The sequence below is a fragment of the Drosophila ananassae genome, chromosome XL (assembly GCF_017639315.1).
Source record: "Drosophila ananassae strain 14024-0371.13 chromosome XL, ASM1763931v2, whole genome shotgun sequence".
In the NCBI taxonomy this organism is placed as follows: Eukaryota; Metazoa; Arthropoda; class Insecta; order Diptera; family Drosophilidae; genus Drosophila; species Drosophila ananassae.
The window spans coordinates 4,142,506-4,158,877 of NC_057931.1; the positions used below are offsets into that span (position 1 = coordinate 4,142,506).

Here is a 16,372-nt window from a genome sequence, read left to right on the forward strand (position 1 = left end):
GGCAACAATAATAACCATAAACAGGCCCAACAGGCCCAACACCACCAACCACCCAACCACCCCCGACTCTCTTCCTTTTCCGCCCCGACTGTTTGGCGTCTGTTGACCTCATTTTCGGCAAAAAGTTCGAGTTTTTTGGTTCTATTCTACGATGGGTAGTCTCTCTTTTTTTTTTGTATTTTTTTTGGCACACAACGCACCAAACAAGGAACACATGGTGGCAGCCAGAAGATCGAGAAGATCAAGATTCGGTGGATGGGAAACTATATATAAGAAGACATCTACAAGATCTACGACATCCACGAGATACAGTGCCAGTCACAAAGTCAACGAACTGCAGAGATAAGCTAACTAATCAGAACTAATCAGATAACAATAAAAGAAAAACAATCCACCTTAAAGGTGACGAAGTATATGCGAATTTGGAATCTTTAAAAAGTTTCTTTTTATACTAAAAATAATAAGAGTTAGTTGGGAAACATTTCATAAACAAAGCAAGCTCTAAAAAAATAATTGTAATTTAAATAACAGTATTTCTCGTCACTAAAACAATTTTTAAAAAATTTTAAAGGTTTTTGGCATCATATTCTTAGCTTTAAAGAGTTTTATTTATTAAATAATCAAATTAGTTTAAAATTTTTTGAATGGGAACTTTAATAAAAACGTATTTCGTCACAGAAATATATAAAAAGTTTCTTAAATTCTTTCGTCATCAGTTTCTTGGCTGTTTTTAAGATTTATCAATTAAATTAAATTTAAATAATCAAATCAGTTAAGTATTTGATTATTTATATCTAAAATAAAATCCCTTTTCGTCACAAAAATATATAAATAAGTATTTGAAATACTTTCGTCATCAGTTTCTTAGCTTTCTTTGAGTTTTATTACTTAAAAAATCAAATGAGTTAAGAATTGGATTAATTATATTAAAAATAAAACCCCTTTTCGTCACAAAAATGGAGAAAAGCTCAATTGCTTTCGTCATCAACTTGTTGGCTATCCCTATAACTTATATCTTTATCAGTGATAGTTATGTAACTAAAGTAGGTGAGATTTGCTTATTAAACAACAGTGACAGGCACTGTATACCCTCCCCTGTATACACACATTAGACTTAAAAAAGTAAACAACCAACTGTACTGCAAGTTAAAAAAAAAAAAAAAACTAATTAAAAAATTATAAAAACAAATATACTTGTAATTTAATGAATGCCAAGAAAAAGTAATAAAAAGCGAGTGCGAGGGCAGCTATAAGTTATAAAATTTAATCTACGAGTCCCTGTTTGAATTAATCGATCGTCTCTTATTGAACTTTTTAATGTGGCATCCCCCGAGTCACACACTCGTTTATTTATTTATTTATTTTTTTGCTAATTAAAAGTTCCCTTCTGGCAGCAACAAAAAAAAAAAAAAGTAAATAAACAAGTGCCATAATGAGATGCAAATTCCGCACTGCAGTTTTTCTTTTTTTTATTTCCATTTTTTTTTTTATCAGTTTTGTTTCTCATTAAGAAAGCAATTCGACCTTCAGAACAACAAAAGCCACTTACAGATAATAATATTAATAATTTTCAGTCACATCCGTTCCGATATTTAAGTTCCTTCCGATGTGGATATAATGAATCAGTATCTATACCCTTGAGATCCCAACTACTCTCCGATTTGTTTACATTTTCTGTTATGGGTCGTTTGTTAAGAGCTATTGTGATTTTTTTATTTTTTATTTTTTTTTTTATTGAAAAGGTGTGGAAAGATTGTTGTTAAAAAAGGCAATTAGAGCACGTGCTTTTCGATTAGCAAGCTACCAAGATCTTCCCATCAAGGTCACGGTTTCTATTAAACCAAGTAGCTCCGGCCTAGTCCCAAGTCCGGTTCAATTCCTACTGTCCCTATCTACTAGCATAGTGCATGCAGCACGTTGCACGTTGCACGTGAGTCACGATGAAGGAGTGCACGGGTTCGACCCCACAAAGCGCGTGATGTGCACGTCCCAAAAAAACAAAAATCAAAAAAAAAAAAAAAAGGGGGGGAAAGCATTAAAAAAAAAAGAAATACAAGACAATGAGGGGCAGTGCATGACGGACATGACGCTTGGCTGTCAGCAAATCAAAAAAAAGAGGGAATAAAAATCAAAAAAAAAAGACGGGGTTAAGGGGGTAACTTACTGGGGAACCACGGCCTCTGCGAGTGGACGTGCAAATGGATTTTTGATTGCAGGCGGCTTGCCTTTGTGCTGCGCTTCATAAATATCATTTTCGGCCAGAAGACAGTCTTCGGTCTTCCCTTCCATACTTTATAGCTTTGGCTTGGGCTTTTTTTTAACGACAAAATGTGACAAATGCATTCCAGCTCATAAAAACGAATAAACAAGGCCTTGTTTTGCCAAAAAGTTGTATTTAAAAGTCATTTAAGAATGTCATTATTAGAGGGCTAGTTTGGAGGGCAGTTTTTACTTTTCTAGAGGTCTAAGAGAGCTTTGAAAAATCAAGAGACAAACTTTGTCCAAACTGGCCCATTTTGTGGTAGATTTTTAAGGTTACGGCACTTTGTCCTTCAGAATAAGTCATATGCCATAGGGGGGTCACTGATTATCCTTATGACTTTCCACTCCACTGCTTGTAGGTTGAAGGGGTACTTCTTTAGACTCCAGATAGAGCTTCCATCTTGATATTGTCCTGGAGGACCTTTACGGAATTGCTTTTCTGGACTAAGCTTCGTCTTGAAGTCTTGAAGGATAAGTGATCTCTGAAGGATATGGCAACAAAGTGGATCATAACTTGCCCGGCTTCTAAAGGTGATCATCTCATGACTGACGGTTATTATTACTGAGAATTTTGGGGAAGAATTCCTCTAGAAGACTCTCTGTTGTGTAATCTTCTATCTGCAACTTGTGAAGAATTCTAAGGACTCCCAAAGGGGGCTTATTGCTTATTGTCCATCACTATTAATTTGTCCATCACTGAAAAATTGTCCATCACTGACCAAATGTCCATCACTGATAATTTTTGGGGAAGATAGAGAGTAGGAATACCATCTCTAATACCTCGAAATTCAAAGCCAAAAACATGTTCACTCCTGTCCAGAAAAATTGGTCCATCACTGAGAAATAAGGAATGAGAGAAAGGGAGATAGAGGCACTGCCACCAAGCCACCACTAGTCCGGACCTGTCCACTCCTCTCAAATCCTCTCAAATCCTGTCCAATCCTGTCTAGTAGTAATGCCAAATGGGCAACCGCTTTTCCTTCTGGCCCCGTCGGCGACCATCCCCAGCCATCTCCAGGTCCCCGTTGCGCTCCTTGAGGGCCATGTGGTGCTCCAGCTGCTGGTTCCTGGCGTTCATCAAGTTCTCGCTGACCTGGGCGCGCTTCTCCGCCTCCTGGGCCTGCTGGGCCAGCTGCCCGTACGTCCCCGGTGTCTTGATCTTTTCCAGTCGGGCTATGAGAGGCTCCATCTCCTTGATCCGCTGCTCCACCTCCTTGATGGCCGTCTCCTGCAGCCCGAAGATCTTATCCTTGCCCGGGAACTGTTTCAGCAGCTTCACGGCCAGCTCCTTGGAGAGCTGGACGAGATTGCGACGCCGTCGGTGCTTGCCCTTCAGCTGGGAGACGAAGTTGGAGGCCTTCTCGAAGGCCGGAATCTCTATGATCTTGACTGTCCGGATGGCCTTGTAGTCCGGCCGGATGTTCTTGTCCAGGAAGGTGGGAAACACCTGCCCGGCCACCCCGAACGGCTCGATGCTCTCCTCCAGGAAGGTGATGATCGAAGGCTCATCCCTCAGGGCCTGTCCAGGAGACACGTTGACTGTCTCCTCCGCGAACCGCAAAGCCCTCACGCTCTCCACGATCTGCCTGGGATCGAGACTCACGGTCGCCACACACACCACACTGGCCGGCTGGGCGACGTCGAAGAAGTGGCGGAGGAACTGCGTCAGACTGGACTCTCGGTTGGGTGCCCGCTTCCGCTGGCTCTTGCCCTTGAGGATGGCCAGCTGGTTGGCCTGCAAGGCGGACAGGCACATTTTCAGGGTGTAGTCCGTTTTCAGGGCATCGCAGGGTCTCTTCGTCTTCTGGACTTCCGTTTGGGGGGCCAGGACCTCGACGAGGGTCAGCTGGCCGCAATCGATAGTGGGCTCCTTGGGCGTGCCCTCCACAATGGCCAGATAGATGTTGACGATGAGATGGCTCCTGCCCGATCCCGTCCAGAGGCACCTCCGATTCAGGGCCGTCCTTATCAGGACCTCTGCCTCCTCCACGCTGCTGATCTCCAGACGACTCCCCTTGACGGCATAGGCCCTGCCGCGCTTGTCCTCCCGCAGGACCACTGCCGGCGGCCGCTTCTCCTCGGTGGCGGTCTGTTCCCCGAGCAGGTCGTAGAAGGCGCCCTCGTGCACCATCAGGACGCCCAGGAAGCAGGCGTGCCTCCGCCGATTGGTCAGGATCTTCACTCCGCCCATCTGCCAGAGGCAGCCCGTCCGTTGCTTCTCCGAGGCGGCACTGAACTCGGATCCCTGGAGCGTCCGGTTCGCATCGGCGGCCAGTTCCTGGGCCTTCTTGCTGGGAATCAACCGGAACCCTGTACCGGACTCATCCGCCTGGACGAGACACCGATCGACGAACTCACAGCCGGCGCTCCGGAAGATGGCATTGAGGCATCGGTGAAGGAGTCCGCCCTCGATGGTCTCCCTGGAGTGGGCGCCCAGGAGGGTGTAGGTCTTGCCGCTGCCCCCGGCGCCGGTCACGAGGATGAGGCCACTGCCGCCGGTGTAGAGCTGCCGGAGTGCCGCCTCGCCAACAGTCCGGAACACCTGCAACTGCGTAGCACGTTCCGAAAGGATGCGCCGGAACCGGAACTCCATATGACTGGGCATGGCAGCTGCTGATGCTGGGACTGGTACTGGAGCTGCTCCCGCTCCGTCTATGGGTTCTGTTCCGGTTCCGGGTCCGGCGTTAGCGATGTCGGCGGCACTCCGGCTGGATGGCAGTCCTGCCCGGGCCGGCGCCGAGGGCAGAGCCGAGCGGTTCACTAGCACGGTGGTGGGAGGACACTGCTCCAGCCAGGAACGAGACTTCTGGGAGGCGCCTTGGAAGGGCCGGATCCGGAGATAGACCCGGAGCAGCTGCTGGTGGATGCGACGCTGGTCCAGGGGCTCCAGCAGAGTGGGGTGGGCCGGCACCGATCTCCTCACCTCGGACATGCTGCGGCGGAAGGCCTGCTTCCGGCTGGCCGGAGCCAGGCTCTTGGAGCGCTCTTGCTTGCCAGACATGGTTGTGGACGAGGAATCTCTGGAAACTGGAAGTGAGGAATCTCTGTGGGCTGGCGAGGCGGGAATCTGGATTAGTGGTTGGGTTAGAGAGGAGGGGGATTGTAATTGCTCTGACCTAGTGACTGTGGTGACTGGTTAGAATGAGGGGGGCTTTACTACACTGGGAACAAAAAGGTGGCAGTTTTGGGTTTTTAAAGCGAGATACTTTTCAGGAGTTTCAGATAGTTTCAATATTATTTTTTCCAGATTTAAGATAGAATATTTCAATATAAAGTAAGATAAAAGATATAGAAACTGGAATCTATTCAGAGAATATATATATATGACCATCGGGTCTATATAATATCAGTCCTAAGGAAATAAGGCTACAGGAATAATATAAAGGATATAGTCATCACTATATGAATTTATCGGCTTTATACAAATATATATATAATATCAGAGGTCTAGAACTTAATCCTATATCTATAAAGTCTAATATAAAGGATAAAGAAATTGGATCATTTTTAGGAAGATCAGATGATCAGATATCACTAGGGGCTGAAACCAATTTAAAGATATAAGTCCTCTATTTCTAGGGAATAGTTCTCAATAACGATATATAAAGATATGAATTGTTTATAGTTTTTATCATATCCTATATACTATATATATATATAACCCATTATATCAGCAGTATTATATCTAGGGGGTAGCTGTTTTAAGAAAATAATTTGTATTAAGAATTTAATAATAATTCATGATATATTTACATACATATTTAATAATGATAATGTTAAAGAATTAATGCAAGATTATTATTATAATATATGAAGATAGATAGATATGATAGATGGACTGAGTCTGTAACAAATATCAGAAGTCTAGAACCTATTCCTATTGTTGGGCAATATTTTTTATATAAAATATAGTTTTTCTCTAATTTGTACCCCTTCTGTGTCAATTTTTGGAACCAATCTTTGATTTAATCTTAAGTAACTCCCCTTTTTCTAGCCGTGTATTCGTCGAGACAACTAGCCAGTCGGGGTTGTGGGGCTCTGGTATTGATTCCAGATTCGTCGTCTGGCCATTTTTATGGCCATTTCGCCATTTGGACCGTCTGGCTCCGTTTTGTCTGCCGAGTTTGGATTGAAAAAATAAAAACAAGAGAAGGAGGATGGGGAGGAGGACTAGATGGCCACAATAATAGATATTAAAGCCAGTCGAGGCCAGGCCAATTGCACCTTTAAGAGACAAGCCCTCTTCCAGACCCATGACAAATGCAAATTAATCGACATCCGTTCGAGTTAAGAAATTAGGGTTAAAAGTGGAGGTCTTGGAGTATAAACATTTTGTCTGTCTTGCCGGCTATCTCTTGCTTCATAAAAATAACAATAAAAAAATAACAAAAACCAAGAGACCCTTATCTCCACAAATATTTGCAAAAAAAAAAAAAGGAAAAAATCAACAACCAAAATGTGGAAATATTTGAAAAATAAACAAATCCTCAGGAGACCTCAGAAGACAAATACGATGAATTCACTTCCCTCTATCTTTGAGTAAATAAATCATAAACTCTGGATATAAACTCTCTTCTTCCAGAGAGGATATATATATTTGCCCTTCAAGTTGATCCTTTTTTGGGAAAATACAATCCTTATGCAATTTGTTATTAATTCTTCAAAACAGACACCTCTCTAAGAAGCTAAGAATAGTGATGATTTTTTTATTTTCAATTCCATTTTAAGAAACCTGTTTTTGCGCATTTAACAAAGATTGCAATGCAAATTATTATTCTCAGTTACTACTATTACTAATACTAATAGAATGAGTGCTACTACTACTATTTCTACTACTACTGCTGCTGATTAATAACAATCAATGCCAGTAAAAAAAAATCAAAAAAAAAAAAAAAAAGTCAATTAAGTTTCAAATCGAATTGGCGAAAAATAGAAACCAGTTTGTTCCAAAGGGGCTGGCATAAAGAATTTTTAGAAGAATATACATATTATATGGCTTGTTTTGAAGTTTATCTGAAGAATACATATTATGTTTCTGGTGGAGAGGGTTTTTAGTCCAACTGGGCCATAAATCATGTCCAAAGTTTTATCCGAAAACCGGTTCAAATCACGGGAGTTTCAAAATTCAAGTGGTTTTTAGCTGTTTTTTGTTTATTTTGGTTTTTAATTATTAAACGACAATGTTTCACAATTTAAGTGAGTTTTTAAGTGAGGGCTTTTAAGGAGATATACGAGAGGTTATTAAATAAATATTAAAACATTTATTAATAAAAAAATTTAATAATTATTAACACATTTATTAATTAAAGAATAAGTAAATAAAATAACAAAAAATTTAACAAAGATTTCCTAAAAAACGCCTATTCTTAGAACTAAGAATCTAAAAATAATTATTTAATAATTTTCTCATCAAATAATCACAATTTTTCATTAACTTTTAATGAAGATTTCTTTGAATTTTTATTTCCCTCCAACTAGTAATTAAAAATCAATTTACTTGAAAAACAATAACTTTTCCAGTAAATATTTCTGGTAACTGAGAGCATAACTGAGAGTTACTTGTAAACAGAAACCTACCTACAAGATACATTGCAAAAATCCTCAAAAACAATAGATACTTGACCCTTGAAAAGGTCATCCGGAGAAGAAAAGGATCTACCACCTTAAGCCTTATGAGGGTGTCTCTTGGAGAGATATTTTAAAGAAATTTTTGAAAAAAAAAAGATACTTTAACTAGTAATAGTATCTAAGTATCTAAGTATCTAAGACTCACCAGTTGGTTTGGTTTGGCGCCAGACCTATGGAGTGGGTGGCCACCGAGTAGCCGAAGTGGGAGTGCGGATGTCCGTACTTGAGGATCGGTAGTCGCTGTTCCAAGTTGAAGCCAACTACTAAGTTGACCGTTAGTAGCAGGCCTATTTTAATCCTGCTCAAGTACCACAGTAACTCCATTTTGTTTCTTATTTTTTATTTATTTAATTATATATTTTTAATATTTTTTTATTTTTAACTGCACGTGCTCAGTGGCACGGCAAGAAGGGCAAGGTGTTTGGTTGGTTTTTTTTCTATCTTATTATTTTATTTTAATTTTTTTTGTTGGGTTTTGGGTGTTGTTGCTTTGAAACAACAACAAAAACACACAGAAAACGCGGCCTTTTTTTTGGCTCAACAGGTAGTTCGATTTTCGTACTTTCCACACACCTTTCCACTCTCTCAGGTAACAAATTATTTCTGTATTTTATTTCTCAGATACACTCTTTCACAGAAACAAAAAATAAATATATATTTTTTTAATTAGAAAATCAATCGTTAAATTACGTAAAACCTTTTACACACGTTTTCAATGAAAAAAAAAAAAAACTAACAACAGTTGATAAGATTTCGTATTTAATCGGAAATTCGAACTCGCCGCATTAACGAGCGGCACGAACCGCTTCGTGTGAATATATTTCAGTTTCTGAATCCGAAAGATACGACTCTTTCGAGTCTGCACCTTTGGCTCGTTTCGGGCTAAATGCGGCGAACACGAACATAGAACAGGTTCGAAGGCCTAACGAGAGGGCCTCTTGGTCGAACATGTTCGATGGTTAAGCTGGCTATCGATAAATTTCCTATAAAAACACTACTTTACTCAACACTGGTTGAAGATATACAAAAATAATAAAATTAATATAAAAATATACAAATAAAATATACTTAAAATACATCACTAGCTAATACAAAAGTATTTAAATTAAGTAATTTTTCTTAATTATATTTATTTAGTTTTTGCACTTATACTTACTTTATTTCTTTCAAATAGACACTTTAAAAAAAATTTCGAAAAGTAACCAAGAGTTTGTATTATTTTTTTCAAATAAAAAATAATATTAAATTTATAAAATTTCACTTTTTTTTGCTCTGATAATTTACAACTGAGCTCTGTTCGGCTTGAGATCCAAAAGAATAATGAGAAAATATACAGCTTCTGTTACTACTATGATTTTGACAGTTTAGTTTTAAGAATTCAAGGCCTATGTGATTAAAAAAAGAAAATAATCAAGGCCTACTTAGACTCTTTCAAATCCTAAAGCTCTACAGAGATTATTTATTAATTTAATGATATTTAAAAGAGTTCCATTTTAAAATAATAAAATAATCTTGGTTTTTGGCGCCTTGTCGATAACTATCGGCCAAGTATCGACCAGGTCCCACCTCCAGCCGTAAGGCGCGTGCGCAAATGAGCAGAAAAATTCCATGAATTCCAGATAAATTCCAGCGTTTGCATTGCAATACACCTGTGTAAACCTTAAATAATAATCGCAGCTAAAAGCCAATAGGCCGACTCGATTATTGGCCAAGTGTTTGAGTGTCAAGTGGAGTGTGAGAGGAAGAAACGAAGCCCTAAGGATATAAACCAGAGAGTGGAAGGGTAATCAAGTGCCAGACTAATTTCAAATTGTGTGTCAGTAGGATAAATCGATTTTATTTTCGGGAAGCTGTAAACAACCCTTGTGCTCCAAAAACCAACAACCAGCACCAAAAATGGCTTATGTGAGTTTATTATTTTACTTTTTCTTTATTATTTCCATATGATATTAATGTAAGTGCGATTTCTTGCAGAGATTAAAGGCCACCAAGTGTCCCACGGACGAGCTATCCCTCACCAATCGTGCCATTGTGAATGTTGGCGACTTTCCCGACGACGTCAAGTAGGTGCTCCTCTGGACACATCCCTCCCACATCCTTTTTAATCCTTGTCCCTCTATAGGTATGCTGACATCTCGCCCGCTCCGGGCCAGCACTTCATCTTCGCTTTGGAGAAGACAGTGGAGGTGCCCAGCGGCTATGTCGGCTTCTCCCTGGTCCAGCGCAAGTGGGCCATGGTCTCCATCAACCAGGAGCTGGAGGTGCGTCCCTACCGCTTCGATGCCAACTCGGATGTCATCACCTGTGTCTCCTTCGAAACTGATTTTCTGCAAAAGAAAACGTAAGTAGGGGTTTGGGGGGTTTTAATAAAGGGGGGAATGCGGTTAAATTTTAGATAAAATATATATTATATTTATTCTTGATTAGTTTTATATAATCAGCTCGATATTAACATTTTTTAGGGAAGTAATAGTAGAGAAAAGTAATATTTTAACTTTAAAAGGTCAGAAAAGTCAGGTCTTCACTTTTTTCTAAAAATTCTAAATTGAATTATTTGTTTTATATTTTTGTTAAAATAATAATATAATTATTATGAAAATATTGTATTATTCTATTCTATTATTCTATCTATTATTATTAAATAGACTTCTGGTTTTTGAATCAAAAATTTAAAATAGTTTTAGTTAGTTAAAGTAGTTTTTTATGATTTTTAGATTATAGCGATATATAATTGATTTTTTAGATTGTAGAACTTGTTTTTCTTTTTTTTCTATAAAATCATATTATTTGATCTATATTTTAGTGTAATTAACTGAATTCTTCTTTTTTTTATGAAATATATTAGATTCTACAGTTTTTAGTTATTTTATGAGATTATATCGATAAATAATGGATTTGTAGAGCTTCTTGTTAAATGTCCATTATTCTTGTAGTTTCTGAGTTATTTTAAACAGAAACTAAATATCTAAGAGATATATTGATTTTCCACCACTTCCCATCCAGAACAAGAAAGAAACTCCATTTTCTTGTCAATTAATTCATAATATCCTGAGGAAAAGGATAAAAAAGGATCTATTTAATGGCATTCCCCCCTCAAAATGAGATTATAGAAGAGTAAAAATCATAAATCCATAATATATAATGCCCTCTTATCCCCTCAGTGTCTCCCAGGAGCCCTACGACTCCGACCAGATGGCCAAGGAGTTCATCATGCAGTTCGCTGGCATGGCCCTCACAGTGGGCCAGTCCTTGGTGTTCAACTTCAAGGACAAGAAGCTTCTAGGACTGGCCGTCAAGTCGCTGGAGGCCATCGACCCGAAGAGCCTGGGCGAGGGCAAGGAGCCTGCCATGAGGAATGTGAGATTCGGCCGGATCCTGGGCAACACGGTCGTCCAGTTCGAGAAGGCGGAGAACAGCTCTTTGAACCTGCAGGGCAAGAGCAAGGGCAAGGTGGTCCGCCAGTCGATCATCAATCCGGACTGGGACTTTGGCAAGATGGGAATCGGTGGCCTGGACAAGGAGTTCAACTCGATCTTCCGACGTGCCTTCGCCTCGCGCGTCTTCCCGCCGGAACTGGTCGAGCAGCTGGGCTGCAAGCACGTCAAGGGTATCCTTCTGTACGGCCCTCCAGGCACTGGCAAGACCCTGATGGCCCGCCAGATCGGCACTATGTTGAATGCCCGGGAGCCGAAGATCGTGAATGGACCACAGATCCTGGACAAGTACGTGGGCGAGTCGGAGGCCAATGTCCGGCGACTGTTCGCCGAGGCCGAGGAGGAGGAGAAGCGCCTGGGACCGAACAGCGGCCTCCACATCATCATCTTCGATGAGATCGATGCCATTTGCAAGCAGCGTGGCTCCGTGGCCGGGAACAGTGGCGTCCACGACACGGTCGTCAATCAGCTGCTGACCAAGATCGATGGCGTCGACCAGCTGAACAACATCCTGGTGATCGGGATGACCAATCGTCGGGACATGATCGATGAAGCTCTCCTGCGACCCGGCCGCCTCGAAGTCCAAATGGAGATCAGCCTGCCGAACGAACAGGGTCGGGTCCAGATCCTCAACATTCATACCAAGCGGATGAGGGACTTTAACAAGATCAACGAGGACGTCGATTGCAAGGAGATTGCCGCTCTGACCAAGAACTTTAGTGGCGCCGAGCTGGAGGGTCTGGTGCGTGCCGCCCAGTCCAGTGCCATGAATCGACTGATCAAGGCCGATGCCAAGGTCACCGTCGATCCCGAGGCCATGGAGAAGCTGAAGGTGAACCGGGATGACTTCCTCCACTCCCTGGAGAACGATATCAAGCCGGCCTTCGGCACTGCCCAGGAGATTCTCGACAATATGCTCGCCCGCGGCGTCATCAACTGGGGTACTCCGGTTAGCAATCTTCTGGAGGACGGGATGCTCTATGTCCAGCAAGCCAAGGCACCGGAATCGAGTGGCCTGGTCTCTGTGCTGGTGGCCGGTGCCCCCAACTCCGGCAAGACCGCTCTGGCCGCCCAGCTGGCCAAGATGTCGGACTTTCCGTTCGTCAAGGTCTGTTCGCCGGAGGATATGGTTGGGTTCACGGAGTCGGCCAAGTGCCTGCACATCCGGAAGATCTTCGACGACGCCTATCGCTCCACGCTCAGCTGCATTGTGGTGGACAATGTGGAGCGGCTCCTCGACTACGGTTCGATTGGTCCGCGCTACTCCAATATGACGCTCCAGGCCCTGCTGGTGCTGCTCAAGAAGCAGCCGCCCAAGGGTAGGAAGCTCCTCATCCTCTGCACCTCCAGTCGTCGGTGAGTCACGGTCGCCATACAGTTCTTTCTATTCTTCTAATTGTCCTTTTTCTTTTTCAGGGAGGTCCTGGAGGAGATGGAGATGCTAACGGCCTTCACTTCGGTGCTGCATGTTCCCAATCTATCGCATCCGGATCATGTCCTGGCCGTGCTCGAGCACACGGACATCTTTAGCAAGGGCGAGGTCCAGGCCATTGGCAAGAAGATGGCTGGAAAGAGGTGAGACTTGGAGATTATTATCCTGAAACCACTATTCAATGTAATATTTCTCTTGCAGGGTCTTCATTGGCATCAAGAAGCTACTGGGCCTGATCGACATGGCCCGTCAGACGGAGCCCTCCCAGCGGGCCATCAAGTTTCTGTCCAAAATGGAGGAGGAAGGTGGCCTCGACATGGTGGCACGTCAGTAGGTGGCGCCACCAATCCCAATACGATGCAATCTCAATTATTAGCTTCTAAGTGCCGAGAATGGACGAAGCACGACAAACACCGCAATAACTTATACCAAAAAATAATGCAATATATATCTGCAAACCGATATATATATATATATATATATGAGTGTGTGACCCAAGGCTTCGCGTTGTTCAGATTATATATATTATATATAAGGAGATATTTATGTAATTCCTGTAATTCTGAGTTCTCCCGTTCTGAGGAGCACAATCAAATCGGAAATCAGAAATCGGAAATCGGAAATGTGAGATATATGTGAGACCTGGGGACCTGAAGATTTCACAAAAAAAGAGAAGAGAAGAGAAGAAAGCTAGACAGAAGATAGTCTCAATAATCTAAAATACCATGATATCCTTATCGTTGATTTTTATTTTAGGACTTCCTTTCGGATGATCCAGGATATCGCTTTGAAGGAAGATAAAAGCCAGAAGAAAACACCAAAAAACAAGAAAAAATATAACCAAAGTTGTTGTTTATCAGTGATTTAACGAACGAAACTACCTAATTAATTAATTAACAAACAAACAAACAAAAATTTATTAAATCAAATATTGTTAACCGCCAATGTTATATACATATACGTATATCTTAAATAAATCGATCTCGAATTCCATCTTAGGTGGCTCTCCACAGGCCCTGAATCTATTATATATATTATTATAAATAAAGCAATTAACTAATTCAACTAACTAACTAAAACGCTCACTAAACTTATACTATTTATGTTTTTTCTTATGTTTTTGTTTTAAACTAATACCTTGTCGTAAAAAATAAGCTTTATAAATATGGCAACTAAAAAAAATGTGTTCTATAAAAAATTAAATCCCAATTGGCAATTAAATAAAAATAATAAATTAAAAAAAAGGTGTAAAATTGTTAATAAATAACTGCATTAAAAGTAATTATTAACAATTTTTTTTAGCTTTAGCTAAACCTAATTTTGTAAAATTTACTTGTTGGATTATTAGTGAAATATAAACCATTGGCTATTAAAATAATCACAAATTGGAGTTTTAATAAAAATTTAATAAATTCTCTTTTTTTTAAACTTCAAAACAATATTTCAGCAACCTAACTTTAAAATTTTAAACTATTTATTATTTAAGTTTATATATTTATTTATTTTTATATTTAAATTTTTAAGATATATATTTTATATATTTTATTTATTTATTTAAATTTAAATCAAGTATTTAAATAATATCGTAAGCAAGCACTTCCAATAAGATCGATAACTATCGAAATGTGAATATTTTGGTATGACCCAATTGGAAGTTGGTATTTTTCCAGCCTCCAACATTTCCAATTGCCGCCATTTCCAATCTGCCGCATTATTTACACAAGTATATAAAACTAAGATATATTTTTCATTATTTGCATTTTTATTATTTTTTATTTTATTATTTTTATTATAACCCCTACAAACACATTAAAAAAAAACCTTTCCAATACGATCGATAGTTAGATCAGCCGATTATTGCCGCTCACCTGTTGGTATCTTTTTCTGATTTTGGTATTTTTCTTTGTAGTGCGGCGGTCATACTGGCGGCCAGCTGATCGGCACGGCACCCACACGTTCCAATACCGACACACATACACGCACATCCGACGCACGTGCTGACTGGCTGTTTTCGTTTTTTTTTTTATTGGATTCCAATTCACCTTTTTTGGATATTCCGACCTGAACCGCACCGCACCGCACTCCAGCACCAGCTCCAGCTCCAGCTCCGCTCCGCTCCAGCTAACTGCATCCGCGATGGGTAAGAACAAGCGCAACAACAAAAACAAAAACAAGCAGCCGCCGCCGCCAGCTGCTGGAAGTGCCGGTGGAGGTGCCGCTGCTGCTACTGCCACTGCCACTGGCGCTGCGAAAAACAATTCCAATGAAAATCGGACAATACCTGAACTAAGCTACCGACCGAGGAGGGAACTAAACGACCTAGTGTCCAAGCTACTGGCACTAGTGGAGGTGCAGCCGGAAAATCCCAACGAGGAATGGAATCAGTACATACAGATGCACGAGCTGCTGCAGAGGATCATCGTGCTGGAGGAGCCCATCAAGCAGGCGGTTCTCCCATCGGAGGATGACACTTCCGCCGCCAATCGACTGGCCAGGGTGGAGCGCTTCAAGGAGTGGGCGGAGAGCAGGGGCGTGGTCAATACGGCTGTGGAAATAGCCACCATTCCGGGCTATGAGCTCGGTCTGAAGGCCATCCGCGACATCAAGGCCGAGGAGAAGGTGATCAGTGTACCGCATCACACCATCTTCTCGATGGAATCCCTGCCAGAAACGGAACGCAACCTGATCGACAACTTCTCGGCGCTGGGCAACTTCAAGCTGGTCTTCGCCCTCATCATCGAGAAGGCGCGCGGCGACCAGAGTGCCTGGAAGCCCTACATCGATGTCCTGCCCGCCAAATACAACACCGTCCTGTACTACACCCCCGCCCAGATGCAGAAGCTGCGCCGCACCGCCGTCTGCTCGGTGGCCGTCCGGCAGTGCCGGCTGATCGCCCGCCAGTACGCCACCATGTACACTTGTGCCCACCTCCCGGCGAAGGCCACCGGCACGGAGATCGCCAACAAGGGCGCCTACTTCACCTCCTACGGACTCTGCTACGAGGTATACCGGTGAGTTTTGGGTCTGGTGCTGGTCGGTGATGGAGTTTTATGCTTTTTTTTTTAGGATTTATTCGGAAATCTTTTGTATATCCTTTGAAATTCTTATTTTTTACCCTAAAAACTATATTTTTAAAGTAAAAATCAATGAAAATCAATAGCTTTTATGAAAAAATTAAAAACATATTTTGAAACCAAAAATAACTAAAATTTGTGAAAATATTTTGAATTTAGGTTTTTTTTTACATAAAATTATTGTTCTTTAACGTAAAATTAACTTAATTTGCATTATTTTATTTTAAAAAATACCTAAAAATATATAAAAATGAATTGTTTCTTCTTTTTAAAAATTAGAAAATCTAGAATTTTGAAAAAAAGGAACTATTTTATTCAAAAATGTACTAACTATTTCAAAAATGAATTAAGAAACATTTTTTTTTTGTTTTGAAGATTTAGAAAATCTAGAATTTGGAAAAATTTGTACTATTTTATTCAAATATTTATGAACTTTGAATTAAAAACATTTTTGTTGGTTTTGAAAAATTAGAAAATCAAAAATTTCAAAAATATATATATTTTTAGTTCAAGGATATACAAGATTCTTAAAAAAAGCAACT

The 16,372-nt window shown here is 40.8% G+C and overlaps 4 protein-coding genes across 6 annotated transcripts in view; 2 read left to right on the forward strand and 2 right to left on the reverse strand.

Moving 5' to 3' along the window:
• Nucleotides 1–8,777, reverse strand: part of LOC6503559 (integrin alpha-PS1) — a 57,511-nt gene extending 48,734 nt beyond the window's left edge. For both annotated transcript variants that reach the window (XM_001964124.4, XM_032452823.2), the window contains exon 1: nucleotides 8,036–8,777. In XM_001964124.4, the coding sequence (XP_001964160.3) occupies nucleotides 8,036–8,214 (179 nt within the window). In that variant the 5' untranslated portion in view covers nucleotides 8,215–8,777. The remainder of the gene's footprint in view (nucleotides 1–8,035) is intronic.
• The window catches only part of LOC6504095 (actin-histidine N-methyltransferase), a 77,673-nt gene that overhangs the window by 41,862 nt on the left and 19,439 nt on the right, over nucleotides 1–16,372 (forward strand). For both annotated transcript variants that reach the window (XM_001964127.4, XM_044716726.1), the window contains one exon: nucleotides 14,666–15,767. In XM_001964127.4, coding sequence (XP_001964163.2) covers nucleotides 14,893–15,767 — 875 coding nt within the window. In that variant the 5' untranslated portion in view covers nucleotides 14,666–14,892. The remainder of the gene's footprint in view (nucleotides 1–14,665; nucleotides 15,768–16,372) is intronic.
• LOC26515176 (kinesin-like protein KIF23) lies at nucleotides 2,374–9,216 on the reverse strand. The gene is made up of 2 exons (XM_014905741.2): nucleotides 9,047–9,216; nucleotides 2,374–5,313 (listed from the first exon to the last, which is right to left on the reverse strand). Exon 2 carries the CDS (start codon nucleotides 5,261–5,263, stop codon nucleotides 3,209–3,211), a length of 2,055 nt encoding a protein of 684 aa, XP_014761227.1. The 5' UTR covers nucleotides 5,264–5,313; nucleotides 9,047–9,216; the 3' UTR covers nucleotides 2,374–3,208.
• LOC6504094 (vesicle-fusing ATPase 1) lies at nucleotides 9,434–13,825 on the forward strand. Its single transcript, XM_001964126.4, has 6 exons — nucleotides 9,434–9,795; nucleotides 9,865–9,953; nucleotides 10,013–10,231; nucleotides 11,052–12,680; nucleotides 12,741–12,899; nucleotides 12,958–13,825. The coding sequence occupies exons 1-6, from the start codon at nucleotides 9,787–9,789 to the stop codon at nucleotides 13,088–13,090; spliced, it is 2,238 nt and encodes a 745-aa protein (XP_001964162.1). The 5' UTR covers nucleotides 9,434–9,786; the 3' UTR covers nucleotides 13,091–13,825.

Excerpts from the sequence above, each read along its gene's own strand:
- LOC6504094 (XM_001964126.4), top strand. Across the intron at positions 10,232-11,051 it reads GATTTTCTGCAAAAGAAAAC|TGTCTCCCAGGAGCCCTACG; the intron begins GTAAGTAGGGGT and ends TTATCCCCTCAG. Across the intron at positions 12,900-12,957 it reads AAGAAGATGGCTGGAAAGAG|GGTCTTCATTGGCATCAAGA; the intron begins GTGAGACTTGGA and ends TTTCTCTTGCAG.
- LOC26515176 (XM_014905741.2), bottom strand. The coding sequence starts at position 5,263 with ATGTCTGGCAAGCAAGAGCGCTCCAAGAGCCTGGCTCCGGCCAGCCGG.